The 15,598-nt window shown below is 48.7% G+C and overlaps 1 protein-coding gene across 2 annotated transcripts in view; it reads right to left on the bottom strand.

Moving 5' to 3' along the window:
* RASSF2 (Ras association (RalGDS/AF-6) domain family member 2) overlaps nt 1-14,893 on the bottom strand; it is a 29,795-nt gene extending 14,902 nt beyond the window's left edge. For both annotated transcript variants that reach the window (XM_012639303.1, XM_012639304.1), the window contains exons 1-3: nt 14,878-14,893; nt 2,071-2,161; nt 56-131 (exon numbers count right to left, since the gene is read on the bottom strand). In XM_012639303.1, coding sequence (XP_012494757.1) covers nt 56-131; nt 2,071-2,129 — 135 coding nt within the window. In that variant the 5' untranslated portion in view covers nt 2,130-2,161; nt 14,878-14,893. The remainder of the gene's footprint in view (nt 1-55; nt 132-2,070; nt 2,162-14,877) is intronic.
* Between the last annotated feature and the right edge of the window lie 705 nt (nt 14,894-15,598).

The raw sequence follows: 15,598 nt of genomic DNA, 5'->3' as shown, positions 1-15,598 counted from the left end.
CTGGGCCAGCCATCCAGGGCAGGAGACTCACAGGCCTTCCCTGCGGACTCCTTACCTCTCGGTGCCGGAGCTGCAAATTCTGGCCTTCGTAGTACAAATTGTAGGTCTTCAGATGCAAGAGAAGTTCATTCCTTAGGGGGAAAAAGATACAAGGGGTGTAACATTTTCAGCTGAAGCCACATATAGTGCAGTTGCTCCCTCTTTATGTCACCTCTAACCTGGTCTTCAGTCACCCCGCTTTGTCCACATGTGTGTACCCACACACACAGGCACACGCAGAATTCTACCACTGCCGCCCCATCACCATCCTCCCCAGAATCAAGGTCAAGAGTAAACACCACCTCAGAGCAGGCTGAAGGTAGGGGGCAACTCCAGAACGCCGGGGCAGGCCTTGTCTGCAGACAGCACCCCGCCAACCCACGCTGAATAATCAGGTGTTAATAAGCTACAGATTCACAGAGACAGACATACTTCGAAGCCCACAGACACGGTTTCTCCTGCCCCTGCTGGCCTTTCCCACCTCAAGCACGCTGAGTGAGGAGAGAACAATTACTGCAGGCCTTCTCGAGCCCCAGAAACTTCTAGGCTTTTCGGCAGATTAAAAGGGACAGGTCTGGGCCTCACTGACTTATGCTTCATAGACACCATCTTATCATGTGTTTAAGACTTACAAACTCCCAGCAACAGTGGAATACACAAATCTAGTTTTACCTAAAAGTGCGTGTTATTGCACTCCACGAGGGATGAGAGCGGAGAGAGGCAGAGGGGGCTGCTGGGTGCTTTTGCCTATTTTCAGGCAAGAGGTGACAGAGTTCAGTCCCCCTAAACCCAGCCGTGCAATGGAGAGGTATTTGGACCACACCAGAAGTCAAAACCTGCTGGAAATTCCAAGCAACTCCTGACAAGTTAAACCTAGATAAACTGGAATCATTCTATGCCAGCTGAAATGAATTAGTGAAAAATGCGATTCCAAGTAATCTAAAACAAAAAGCTATTTGGTACTTTTGAACACACAGGTCTGAAGCCAGGATTTAAAATTTCTGGTCAGTAGAAAGTCCCTGGGAAAATCTTTCAATAAAGAGATAAGAATGATTTGGATCTCACACAACTGGTGTCTGTGTATGACCGAGTGTGTCTACGGACTTAAAGCAATTTAGTCTCAGATCAATTAAACATTTAATTAAGATACAGAGAGCATCCAGTGCTGGACGTAAAAATATATTCTCAAACTCACAATTTGAAAAAGTTCATTTTGGCACAACCCGTCACATTAGCAAAAAGGCTGAGTTCAAGAGACTTTAGTGCATAGAAAGCAATGAAACTGTCCTCTTCTATTCAGAGGGCACCTGTGCCAATTGTAGCCAGAATCACAGCAGCCCAGGGAGACATTACCCCAGCCGGGAGTCCCCTGGGGAACACCACAGACAGGACAGTGAGTAGTGTCTTAGTCCATTTAGGCTGCAATACCGTAGGCTGGGTGGCTTATAAACAACAGAGATTTATTGCTCATGGTTCTGGTGGCCGGGAAGTCCAAGATCAAGGTAGATTCAGTATCTGGTGAGAGCCCTGCCCTCACAGACAGCAACTGCTCACTGCTTGCTCTCATGGCGGAAGGGCAGAAAAGCACCCTTGGCCTCTTGTACAAGGGCACTCAGATCTAGTCACCTCCCAAAGGCCCCACCTCTTAATACCAGCACCTTGGGGGTAGGTTTCAACATATGAATTTGGAGAGGACACAAACATTCAGACCACAGCAAAGAGCCACCAGCCAACTTCTCTCCTGGAAGCCTTCCAGGACACCACTTCTTTCCAGCCCCCGAAGGTCCCACATCTTGACCCTCCCTTTACTTCAACCTCCAGACTTGGCGGGGGGGTGTCCTTATCTATGGCAGCAGCCTTGCTGATGGTCTCACTAAATCCAAGTTCAGCTGCTCTGCTCCTTCTCACACGCGGGAGCCCCGGCTGTCTGATGTACAGAGGAGGCCCCTCTGCCAGAGGCTGCCATCCACCCACAGCGTCCCAACACAGGATAGGCCACTGCAGACAGAGCACTGCAGCAAAACATCTTACTTGGAAATGTATTTATCTTGTCCACAGGGGACCAGGGAAGTTTGGTGACTGTAGTCCATTCTTCCTTTCTCTTTTCATCAGAAGGAGAGGCCTATAATTGAAAGGAGAAGACAGAGGTTAATGGCAGGTTGTGTCCTTGGAAACTCAGCAGAACTTGGGCAGCAGGGAGGTGGGGGTGGGGCGTGGGAGTGGAGGACACAAAATTGGATGACATAGCTTTCGTTCCCCCCAGCTCCACACGGCTCTAACACTGGCCTAGGACGAGTGAGATGCCACATTGCTGGCTGTTGCCTCTGCTTGCAACAGCCTCTGGGGAAAACACCCAAAGGAAAGACGACAACCCTTTACAGTCTGAGGACAAATGCCCCAGCCGCAGAGAACGCTGACACTCAAGTTGATTTCAAGGACGACCGACGAGTCCTCCTCTCTGAAGGGACCTTCACAAGACAGAATAGAGACCTGTCTGTCAGATTCTACTGAGGTATACAGAGATGGGTAAACCACCTAAAAATGCCCAAATATAGCTGGGTGCAATAAATCACAGCATATATGCCTACAATCACCATTAAAATATGACAATGTAAAAGGCAATTTAATTATTTAAGAAAATAATACATTATGAAAATGCAGGTTACAGACCTATGAGTTCAATTTTGTTTAAAATAATGTAAGTGTACAATATGCACATGTACAAACATATATACACATTTATATTTGAATATGTATATTCAGAGATATGTGTGTATCTGTGTGTATGTATGTCAGGGCTTTTCAGCCTCGGTACTGTTAACATTTGGAACTGGGTCATTCTTTGTTGTGGGGGCTGTCCTGTGCATTGGAAAATGTTTGGCAGCATCCCTGGGTTCTACCCCTGGATGCCACCAGCACCGCCCCAGCTATGACAATCAAAAATGTCTCCAGGCATTACTATGTGTCCCTGGGGGCAAAATCACCTCCGGTTAAGAACTGCTGGCACTTATATATATAGATAGATACATAAATGAATAAAAAGCTGGCTCTATCTGGGTAATGGCATTACCAGCAATTTTTCATAAACATTTTATTATGAAAAACTTCAAACATAGACATATGACAGCTGGATGCTGTGGCTAATGCCTGTAATCCCAGCACTTTGGGAGGCCAAGTCAGGATGATTGCTTGAGGCCAGGAGTTTAAGACCAGTCTGGGAAATATAGCAAGACCCTGTGTCTATGAAAAATTTAAAAATTAGCTGGGTGTGGTGGCATGCACCTGTAGTTCCAGCTACTTAGGAGGCTGAGGCAGGAGGATCACTTGAGCCCAGGAATTCGAGGTTACAGTGAGCAATGATCAGGCCACTGGGCCACTGCACTCCAGCCTACACAACAGAGAAACACTTATGGAAAGAAAGAAAAGAAAGAAAGAAAGAAAAGAAAGAAAGAAAGAAAAGAAGAAAAAGAAAGAAAGAAAGAAAGAAAGAAAGAAAGAAAGAAAGAAAGAAAGAAAGAAAGAAAGAAAGAAAGAAAGAAAGAAAGAAAGAAAAGAAAGAAAGAAAGAAAGAAAGAAAGAAAGAAAGAAAGAAAGAAGGAACAGTAACCAGCCATGTGTCCATGGCTATTCTATCCTTAACATTATACTATGCTCACTCCATTGTATATCTATTCATCTATGCATCCTTTTATCCAATCACCAATCCATGTTATTTTTGATGCATTTCAAGGTAAATTATAGACATCAGTAACTTTCCCTTAAATACTTCAGTATGCATATCATTAAATTGAGCTCAACATTTGTTTATAGTACTAGTGATTTTTTTTTTTATTTTCCCTTTTACTTTACTATACCTTTCTGGACTGTTGACAATTATATAATATATGTAACTGGAGCGAAAGGGGTTAGACATTGGGTGGCTCCAAGGAAGGCAGGGAAGAGCCAGAGGCACGCATCTGTCGGGGGTGGGGAGACATGTTCAGAGCAAATGGAAGCCTTTTCCTGCCGCCACCCACTGCCAGGGGCTCCAGGTGGTCCCAGGGGACTGGGGACTCAGATGCAGGTGAAGGTGCCCACTGTCCACCTACCAGCTGCCAATCTCTCCGTTCTTTAAGTCTAGGCAAAAACTGAGATGGAAGGAGATATCTCAAATTAACATGGAAGAGGCCAGGAACTCACGAGCTCACTGGGAAGACGTGTGTGCTCTTCCTTTTAGCTGCTGGTGAAGGAGGCATGAAATGGGCCCTAGCAGAGGCCAGAGCAGGGAGTTGAGGCCTGTAGTTGGCAGAATAAGGGCCCTCCCCAAAGTCAAAAGGTAATGCTGGATTGTCTTGGGGAGCCCAGTGTAATCATAAGGGTTCTTAAAAGTGAATCAGTAAAGTGAAAAGGCAACCCAAAGAATGGGAGAAAATATTGCAAATCATGTATCTGATGAAGGGTTAATATCCAGAATATATAAAGAACTCTTACAATTCAACAACAAATAATGAAAAACCCAATTCAAAAATTGACCTAGGTCTTCAACAGACATTTCTCCAAAGATGATATACGAATAGCCAATAAGCGTATAAAAAGATATTTAACATCATTAATCATTAGGGAAATGCAAATCAAAACTACAATGAGATACCACCTCATACCCATTAAGATGCCTACTATTAAAAACAAAAAATCAGAAAATAGGAGTTGGCAAGGATGTGAAGAAACTGGAATCCTTGTGCACTGTTCTGGGGAATACGAAATGGCACCATTGTTATGAAAAACAGCATGGCAATTCCTCAAAAAATTAAAAACAGAATTACCATAGGATCCAGCTTCTGGGTATACACCTAAAAGAACTGAAATCAGAGAACTGGGGAGATATTTGCACACCCATGTTCACAGCAGCATTATTCACAATAGCCAAAAGGTGGAAGAAACCCAAGTGTCCAAGGATGGATGAAAGAGTAGTATACACATACAGTGGAATAGTATTCAGCCTTCAAAAGGCAGGAAATTCAGACACATGCTGCAACGTGGATGAATGATGAGGACATTATGCTAAGTAAAATAAGCTAGACACAAAAGACACACATTCCACTTTTATGAGGTACCTAGAGCAGTCAAAATCAGAGACAGGAAGTAGATTCACGGTTGCCAGGGGCTGGGAGGAAGGGGAGATGGAAAGTTAGTGTTTCGTGGGTACAGAGTTTGCAAGATGAAAGAGTTCTGGAGTTGGGTGGGGGTGATGGCTGCACAACAACATGAGTGTATTCAATGCCACTGAACTGTACACTTAAAAATGGTTAAGATGGTAAATTTTATATGTATTTTACCACAGTTTTTTTTAAGTAGAAGAGGAAGGCAGAAGAGTTAGGGTTATTGAACTGGACCTGCTGCTGTTGGCTTTGAAGCTGGAAGAAGGATCCATGACCCAAGGAACAAGCCTCTAGAAGCTAGAGCCTCCAGAAAAGAACACAGCTCTGCTGATACCCTGATAATAGCAACCTGGTGAGACCTGTGGCAGACCTTTAACCTATGGAACTGTAAGATAAGAAATCTGTGTTATTTCAAGCCCCTAAGTGTTGGTAATTTGCTATGGCAACCACACAGGAAACTAATATTAATACAAAGACATACTAAGGAAGGGCCATGGGTGGGGGGAGGGGAGCAGAGTGAGTTTCACTCAGAAGACTCAGACTCCACCCACGCATCCAAAGGTGGCACCCTGAGAACACAGCTGATCTCTCTAAATTTTAAATTTAATTTTTTTCTTTTCCAAAAAGGAAAAATAATCTAATCACACAAATGAGAGTACATATGTACTGCACAAAAAGGAAAAAAGGAAAGTCAAATTAGTGAGAATGGGTTTCTTTTTAAAGTGACAATTACCCATAACTCTTGAGTATTTATTTAAAAAAAAAAAAATGTACCTCTTCTCTGCATGTGTAAATGTACCCATTCAGGAAACATTTATGATATTTCCTGATGGTGTTTCAACAGCAAAATACCCAGGCACGATCCTGTCCTCAGGGCTACATGGTCCGGGAGGAGGGGGACAGAGGGTTCTATCCAGGGAGGTTAGGTGCTATGGTACCACACAGGAAGGTCACCTAATCTGGATTGGGGTGGGTCCTGGGGGCTTTCCAGAGGAAGTGACCTCCAAACTGAGACCTCAGTGACAAGATGGTGTTGCAAAAGAGAGGGTGGAGAGGTCCAGGCAGAAAGAAGGAGTATGCACCACAGAGTTGTGCAAGATGGGGTGGCACGAGCAGGACCTTGACATGTTGAGGAGTTTGGACTTCATCTGGAAGGCAAGGACATGCCCTGGCGGGTGCGGTAGGACAAATACCACATCCAGGTCCCAATCCCTGAAATCTGTGACTGTTACCTTATATGGTAACAAGAACTTTGCAGATGTGATTAAATGGAGGATCTTGAAATGGGGACACCATCCTGGATTATCCGGTGGGCCCTAAATGTCATCAGAAGTGTCCTAGAGAGAAGGCGACAGGACAACCTCAGCAGAGAGAGAGATGTGAAGATGCTCCACTGTGGATAAAGATGCAGGAAGGGGCCACAAGCCCAGGAATGCGACTCCCCATGCTGAGAAAGGAAAGGACACCGATTCCCCCCAGAGCCTCTGGAGGGAGCGCAGCTCTGCCCACACTTTGGTTTTGGCTCAGGGAAACTGATTTCAAGACTTCTGGACTTCAGAATGGAAGAGCGTACATTTGCATTGTTTTAAACCGCCAAGTCTGTTGTAATGTTTTACAGCGGCAAGAGGAAAACAGGGACATTCTGACGGGAGGGATGTGATCTGATGTGTACTTTGGAAAGATCGCCCCACCCCGCTCCCTGCTTTGTGGAGAAAGGATCCAGCAGGTGACCAGGTGAGAGGCCTGAGCCAGGGAAGGGGGACGAAGCAAGAGAATCTGAAGGGTTTAAAGAGGTAGAAGAAAAAGTCGTGATGCATCAATAAAAAGCCTGGGAAAGGGGAGTGCTGCTAGACTAGGGGTGGGGTGCAGGCAGAGGCACTGGCTGCTGGGGAGGGCAGCCAGGTGGAGGTGCCATGTTCACACTCACTCACGTGAGGAACACGGGCTGAGTTTGAGGCAGGCCTGTGGAACCCTCTGGTGCAAATAATGAGAAGCACAGCCAGGTCTGGGGTGCAGGAGGGTGGGTCCTGGCACATGAGGTCATCTGAGGAGAACGGGGAGGGCAAAGAGAGCAGGGCCGAGGGCAGGGGCCCCACGAACTCAGGCCGTCAGCGTGGGCAGAGGAACAGGGGTCCCTGGAGGAGGGGGTGGGGACACAGGAGGCAGGATACCCTGGAAGCCCAGAGGACAGTGTGCTTTGAGAAGGAGGCCACGGTCAGCACAGCCAGGAGCTGGGGGCAAGCGCCCAAGGACGGGACACCCAGAGCAGCCCCTGATTTAAACCACACAAAGGTCCCCAGGGACCTCGGCCAGAGCCACTTGTGCAGCCCGGCTGGAGTGGAAATCAGATGACCAGTGCCCGCCATCGCCAGCCCTTCTCCCCCTGAGCACTGGAGTCTTTCTTCAGCTGGGGGAAATGTTATTCTATTCCTTCTTTCATTATTTCTCCTCTTCCTCCCATTCTGGGTTCTTCTGCAATCTCTCTCTCTTCTCTCTAGCACTGTCCATCCATCCATCCATCCATCAACGCATCCACCCACCCCACGGCTATCCTCCAAGTCTCATATCATTTTTACTCATCATCTCTCCATCTCCTTATTTTTCTTCAGAATTCTCTGGCTAATCTTCTAATTCACTGAATTTTCTGCAACTTCCTCTTTCATTCACTGCCTCCATCATAACCTATAATTTGGTAATTTTGTTTTGCATCTGTCCTGCTCTTAAGACAATTCCCTTTTGATACCATGGCCTCCTAAATCTACTGAGAATACCAATTCTCAGAGAATTTGTGTCTTCTCTACAGTTATTAAAACTATTTTGTTCTAGGGAAAAACAAGCAGATCAATGAAACAATAGAGCATTCAGAGAAACAGGTCCAGATACATCTGGGGACAGAACGTCAGAACCATTTCTAAATAGCAGGGAAAAGTAGATTAATTTAAAAACAAAAGCCACTAGAGAATTGGTTGGCCTTTGGAAAAGGGAACCTTGGGAAGCTAAATCCCTACCTTACTCCTTCCACCATAAGAAATCATAATTGAATAGAAAAATTAAACATTAAGAAATAAAATCCTGAAGGAAATGCTCATATTCAAGATCCAAAATCCAAAGGCATAATTTTAAAATGTTGATATCAATGTGTAAAAATTTTAAACTTCTGTTTGGAAAAAAAAATACCCTATACAAAGTCAAAAGTCAAATAAAACACTGGGAAAGAATATTTACAATACATATGACAAAAGGCTAATGTCCTTAATCTCTAAAAGGCTTCAATATTAATAAATCAATAAGAAAAATGTCCTACCCTCATTTAATAAAATGAGCAAAGGACATGTATAATAGTTTATGGAAAAATAAACACAAATAGTTAATAGATATATAATAAAGCCTCCTTCATGACTATCTTTTTACTTACCAGATTGATATTATACAAATCAAGTAGTCTGATGGCCCTGAATGTGGGCCATCTCCAGGGCTCGGTCACTCTCTGCCTGTTGGTCTGTCTTACCAAGGCTATAGCTATTTATGCGACCTATGGGCTCCTGTTGCCCCATCTTTGCCTCTGGCCTGACTTCTACCCACCTTTTTTCTTACTTTTACATTTCTTGGAGAAGGAGCGTTAGGAAAATACGTACATAGCCCCCACCTTGTTGAACTGAGATTACAGGTAAGTGATTCCAGGCCCCAACCCCTCCTCTGTCTGCCTTGAAGACATCTGCACCTCTCTTCACCAACTTTCCAACCATCACCACACATCTCTGGCTACTCCCAGCCAGCTGAAAAAAACCAAGCTAAATCCACGTATGCTTTAAGGCAAACACGAGAGCAGCGCTAACAAAGGGCCGGAAATTTACAGTTAAGTCTGATATTTTTTAAACAGAGCATTGTTCCTCACACAAGGAAGGGTCAGAGGAAGATGGTTTATGGAGCTGGAATGTGGATTCAATTGGACACTTCCTCCAAGGGTCCCTGCCAATAGCCGTAGCCTTGGAGAGAGGGATTCACTTCATTGACTGGCTGCAACTCTTCTGCCTTCCCTGTTATTATCTAGACTTTATGGGGCCCTCCTGGGCTCCAAAATGCCTTGTAAGAACCATTTACAAGCATCACTTCCCACGATGTCTTGGAATAGGGCCCAATGGTCACCATGTCTTTGTAGAGGGGAAAGCAAGGCAGGGAGGAGAGAGGGCTTCCCGCACCAGCCAGCGTCTCAGGCACGGGACTGAAACACCTAGTTTACCATGCCGAGAAAAGAGATAAGAAAGAGTGGATTTTACACAAATAATTTTTAATATGGAGCTGCTCTTTGGATGTCTAAAACATTTAAATCTACTGAACTCCCTCTGTGGGCACAGCTGTTTAACCCCTCAAGAATTCTAAATTAGTACTTCTCCTTAGAAAAACCACTTTAGAAAATTACATTTCCTGGAGCCTGCTCAAAACTCAGAAATCATCTGCCTGGTGTTTGTTTCTTTCCCCTCCTGGGCCTGCAGCTTCCTTGCTCCCGGCCTTCAGCCCAAGGACGCTAACCTGCTGCCTTGGGTCAGGGGATTCCTAGAAGCAGAGCCCAAGAGGAGGATTCTTGTGTACGTGATTAACTCAGGAAGTGTTTGCAGGAGAAACCTGTAAGTGAGTGAGGGAAGCGGGACAGGGTGGGACGGCAGCTAAGGGTTCAGCTGGGGTCCAGCCACAGCCTGATCCCAGGGGGAGCTCTGGGGTGTGGGGGGCACCACAGGGTCATCTGGCCGGGCCTCTGGAGCCCTGTCAATCATCAGCGGAGAGCCACCCCTGGGAGGACGGGGTGACCCCCCAGGCACTTCCCTGCAAGAGTGATTATCAGGATAAGGAGGCAGTTGACACTCACAACACATGACACAGATTGAGAGGACTTGGGTGGGCACAGTGTCCACGACACCTGCCCCATGTTTTGGACTGAAGCAACTGCTCGCTCTGTCACCTTCTCCCACGCCCATCCCCAAGCTGGGAGGCCACAGCTGCCCACTCAGGACCGGCCTGGTGCTGCGTGAGCCTCAGCTACAGGAACAGGGCAGACTCGCCCAAGCTCTGGCCCAGCCAAGCCCTGCAGCAGTTGCACAAAGGATCTTTTCCTCTTCCTTTCCACAGACCCCCACTCACAGGTGTTTCCAGCCTTCCCAAGAATAAATGAAGGGCTGTCCAAGCCCTTGGAATTCACAGGCTCAGCTTCCTGTGAGGACAGCAAACCCCAAGTCCTATAGAATCTCTGGGAGACTGGAAAGGCATTAGAGCTCCCTCCAAAGCTGGCAGAATCTCCTCTTCTTAGCTCTTGCTTCCTCCAAACGCCCCGCAGTCGGGGAGCCCGGAGGACACACCGTGGTTAATCTGGTCTCCGAGCATCCCCAAGACGCTTGGCTCATCCCTACAGTTTCTGTCTGGCCTGGGGACCAAGCATCTCTCCTCTTATTTATTAACTGGAAAGCCCCCTGGAGGGAGAGCAGCAAATGTGGAACAGAAAGGCGGGCAACCCTGGCAGCAAAGTCCAGAGCAAGAGAGATGAAGAACCCCCCATCTGGTGGCTGCTTTTTGTTTTTTGTTTCCCCGAACTGTCTTGCTGGTTATAGAGCAGCGGCCAGGCCAGGCCCACCCCCACCTCTGTTCATGGAGGGATGGGGGAGGGGAGGGCAGAGGTGGATTTATAGGACCCAGGCAGCCCCAGCTGTGAGAAATTACACCTGGGAGAAGGGAGAGACAGGTGTGGGGAGGAAAGGGCTTTCCACGGAGAATTCCCAGGGTGGCTAACCCCACAGAACCACCCCTGACCGGTGAGAGGGCCGGCCAAGGACGAGGGTGGTGGGGGCGCGCAGCTGTGTCTAGGGACACATGGCATCTCAGGGGTGCGGGCTCTGCGTGCTGATCAGACTCTTCCGGAGCAGAGGCAGGGCAGGGGCTGGGGAGAGGGGTTGCTTTTAAAACCCCGACGTCCAGGCTTCAGCCCAGACCAGTTACATCAGACCTGCTGGAAGGTGCCCAGGCCTGAGCATTTTTAAAGCCTGTCACGCCAGTGTACAACCAGGGCTGAGAACTGCTGGGAAATCTGGTAGGGATAGAGCTGTGTAGACTGAGGCCACCGCCAAATGTATTTCAAAGCGGCCTTTCAAGAAAGGAAGAAATGGAATTTTCTAAAAGCAAACTGAGTTGGGTATTTAGCACCCTCTCCCCATTACTAATATTTCTGAGAAGGAAGGGGACAGTGTGGAGCCCCTCCCAAAGGTCCGTGTGTGTAGGCACAGAGCTGACACAAAGGGCCCCTGCTTGTGCACCATGTCACAGAAGCCAGGAAGCCAGCGCCAGCCCCAGGCCTGATGCAAAGGAAACGCTGGCTGGAGGACCGCAGCTTCCCCTTTTGGGGCCTATCCCCACCTCCTCTCTGAGCCCTGCCCCTCCCTCTGAGGACAGTCTGGGACTAGGGTGGAGATGAAAGTGATCTGACACAGTGCTTCATACTATAGTGTTAAAGACTGACTCGGCTGGGTCTCCTGAGGGAATGTGCAGTGTAACCAAGCAGCCCCAGAGGAGACAGTGCTGAGCCCTCTGCGTGCACTTCAGCCCCATCTCTGTGCTTCAGCCCCCTGGTAGCGGGGCAGGAAGACGTTTCGATGGCAAACAGGAAACCCCAGTGCTATTGTGCCACACGAGGAAGGAGACTTGAGCTGCGGGCTGGGACCCTGCCAAGACCTAGAGACGACAAGAGATTCCACATGATGCTTCCTAAACCTGAAGCTGTCCTGGGCATCGCAAAACTCAGGCTGCTTCGGGAGGAAATAGAAGGGCTGCTTACCAGCCAGGCCCGTGTCCTCTCTGGGACCCGTGCCTCCTCTGTCCCCTTTCCCACCACACTCCGCCTCCTGGGGCTGTCCCAGCCACTCTGCTCAGGAAGGGACCCAGCACCAAACACCACCTCAGGGAGAACGAGGTCAAGTGTCCTGGGTAAATGTACTCACTTTCCCAGCTTCACCTTTGACTCTGAATGAAAAGGTTTTTCCCCTCCCCACCCCAAAAGAATTTTAACATATTGACTGCCACACTAGAAAAAAAATTTTTTCACTGGGGCCATGGTGTTTTATTACGAAGATAGAATAAAAACTTCAAAAACAAAACAATCCTTTCTAATTTAATGAAAAATTTGTTATTTTTTATTGTTTTCTGTGTGTGAGTTATATGGAACTCACGTGGCACTAGAATCAATTTTTACACTGCACGCCAACTGAGTTGTGACTCACTGCATACTTATTGAATTCATTTTGGAGAATTGAGTCTTCATATGCTTCACGAGGCCCCGGGCTCAAAACTAGCATGAGTTAAATACAACTCACATGGCAGTTAAAGTGTTAAGCATCAGGGAAGAGAAAGAGGACGGTATTTGGGAAGAAGCCGCCTTGCCCTTCCAGAGGACGGACAGCACCTAGGGGGCAGGTAGAAAGGGGCTTAGCTCAAGAGAACTAGCAGAAGACGAGCTGCAGGGGGCCCTCGACATTTTTCTCCCCCACAAATTGGTAACAGAACAAATCAGGGAGATTTTCATGCTAATAGTAATAAAACAACAAATGTGAATAACAGACAGCTACCATAGCTGAGACCCTATTGTGCGCCCGCTGTTTACCTGCTTCGACTCTAATCTCCACAACAACCCCATTAAGAAAGACACTTTATTATCCCCATCTTGCAGATGAAGCAATTGAGGCACGAAGAAGCTGAGCGACTTTCCCAAAGATGCACAGCTAGCAAGGGGCGGAGCTGGGGCTCAAATCCGGGACTGCTCAGCTGCAAAATAGAACCCTTATACAGCTGTTCTCGGGGTGGAGAGGAAGAAAGAGCTTTCAGCCCAAAATCAACTGACCCGGCTCTATTCCAGAGGTGAGCTTCTCCCACCTGAGTGTGCATCAGAACCCCCGGAGGGCTCCTTAAAATACAGGGTGCCGGCCCCTCGCCCCAGTATCTGATTCAGTAATTCTGGGCAGGGTCCGAGAAGGTGTGTTTCTAACAAGCTCCCAGATGCTGAAGCTGCTGGCTCTAGATGCTTTATCTCTGTCCCTCCAAGAACTCCCGGGGGGAGGTTTTATTTTCACCATTTTACAGATGAGGAAACAGAAGGTCCCAGGACTTGGGTGACTTGTCCCTGGTCACGCAGCCAACATGAAGCCCAGTGCCCCTTCTGTGGTGCCCGGGCTGAGAGCGGGATGTGAACGACTGGCTACAGGGCAGGCAGGTGCAGGCTGGCTTCAGTTCCAGCCCACAGCAGCCTGCCTGTCCTGGGGAAGGGAGGTAAGTGAGTGACCAGCCCAGAGGACAAGCTGTGGGAAGAGCAGACCCTGCAGAGGCCAGGGAGGGAGACCCAGAGTAAGACCTGGGCACTGCGTGCACAGAGCCACTGACTCTCACCCCACGTCACCCTCTGTCCAGCAATGACCTACTCCTCACACTCGCGGGCCCCACACACTGTCCCCAACCTGCTCCCAGAAAAAGTCTCGATGCCTGACGAGCAACAGGCACAGGCCCTTCCAGAGGCCACCCCTGCTGCCCACCCTGTACAGGAGGGACCGAGGTGCAGCAGGGCAGAGCTGGGGTTCCCCCAAGCAGGTCGGCCTGCAAAGCCCTCACTCTTCTTGCGCCCCGGCCCTCCCTGCTCAGGCCTGGCACACAGGTCTGAATTCCCCAGCACGACAGCGGAAGATCCGAGGAAGCGGTTGTGGGACTCCTCCGCACCATGCCAGCGGGCGGGTGGCCAGGTGAGTGACCAGGAAGGCCACCACTGGGGCCGCCCAAACAATAGCCTCGCAGGCCGGAGGAGCAGCCACATGTTTATAGGGAAGTCTCTCCAGCGTCTGCAAGCTTTGACCTTCCGGATGGATGTTTAGAAGGAAACCCAAAGGCCCTCAGCTCTTATCAGAGAAGCAGGGTGTTGGAGGAGGACAGAAAAAGAGATACAGAGAAAGTAAAAACTCCAGACAGAAAAAGCTGTATGTGTGAGTGGGTGTGAATGTATGGGTATGGGTGTGTGCGTGAGTGTGCGTGTGGTGTATGTGTATGGGGGTGTGTGTGTCCGTGTGTGTGTGTGTGTATAGGAGTGGATGTGTGTGTGTCCATGCATATGGATGTGTCTGTGGTACGGGTGTGTGGGGCTGTGTCCATGTGTATGGGTGTGTGTGTGTTCATGTGTTCGGATGTGTGTTCATATGTGTGTATGTATGTGTGTCCATGCGTGGGGGTGTGACCTGTTTCCATGTGTATGGGGGGATGTGTCCATGTATGTGGATATGTGTGTGTTCACATGTGTGTGTGGAGGTGTGGCATGTGTCCATGTGTATGGGTGTGTGTGTGTGGTCAGCATGTGCAGAATTTAGACTCTGGCTCGGAGAAACCAGAGACTTAGAACGCTAAACCCCCAATATCTACTGACGGGCAAGAAAGAGCCTGGTCACATGTGCCTCCCTGAAGCAGCACCTCTATGACCTTCAGCCAGAGGGACCCAGCCATGACAGACCCCATCGTGGGCTCAGATGCAGACAAGTGAGAAATTCCATGTGACAGGTTTGGCCCGAGGGGAGAGTGGGAAGTTGGTGGAGAAAACTCTGGCTCTAATAAAGCAAAGAGGACTAAACACACCCTAATCTGCATTTCTCAAAATGGAGGACTATTTTATAGGGTGGTTTTAATGTCCTACCTGGGGCTGCAGGGAGTGCCTGAGGCCTGTGTCACTTGGTGCTCCCACTCACCCGTGTGCGGGTTGGTCTCTCAGCTCTGCAGAGACAGGCTGACGGATCCCGGCAGGTGAGGAGGGGCTGCCTCCGGTTCCCCACTTCCTACAAGCGCAGGTTTCTTTGATAGCCACACTTCCTGTTTACCAGGTGGTTTCCAAGTCACAGGTCTCTCTGAGACTCATCTCTGAGCTCACATCCCCTTCCTAAAGGGAACCCCACCAGTTCTTCCTTTTTGGTGCTATAGGCTGAGACTCTGAGCTCTGCGTGCAGAGGCCTTGGGGTCTCCTCTGCTTGCTACCTGGGGACAGGATTGGAAGCCTAAAGGCCAGGCTGGCGGGTCTCCTCCACCCTGAGATGGGCAGGTTCCTTGGAGGCGAGAGGCAGTGAGGGGGAGAGCGAAGAAAGGGGCAGCCATCGTGGGGGCGTCTTGCATCCACCCTCCTTGTCTACACCCAACATCACACGCGGGGAAATCCACCCTCCCCCAGCAGATGGCGGGCCCTGTGCAGGGCCAGGAGAGATGGCACATCTGGGGGTTTCCAGAACATTTCCAGGAGGCTGAGGGGAAGTTTGCCACAATACCACATTCACAGCCTCCCCACTCGGCCCTGCCCTGTGACCAGCTGACTAACCCTGAAGGAAAGTCAGCACCATGAAAAACAGAACTGCTCCTCACAATGGCCT

Source organism: Propithecus coquereli, unplaced genomic scaffold, assembly GCF_000956105.1.
Source record: "Propithecus coquereli isolate 6110/MARCELLA unplaced genomic scaffold, Pcoq_1.0 Scaffold139, whole genome shotgun sequence".
NCBI lineage: Eukaryota > Metazoa > Chordata > Mammalia > Primates > Indriidae > Propithecus > Propithecus coquereli.
Note: the sequence above shows the minus strand (reverse complement) of the source record. Positions and strands in the feature narration are given on the sequence as shown.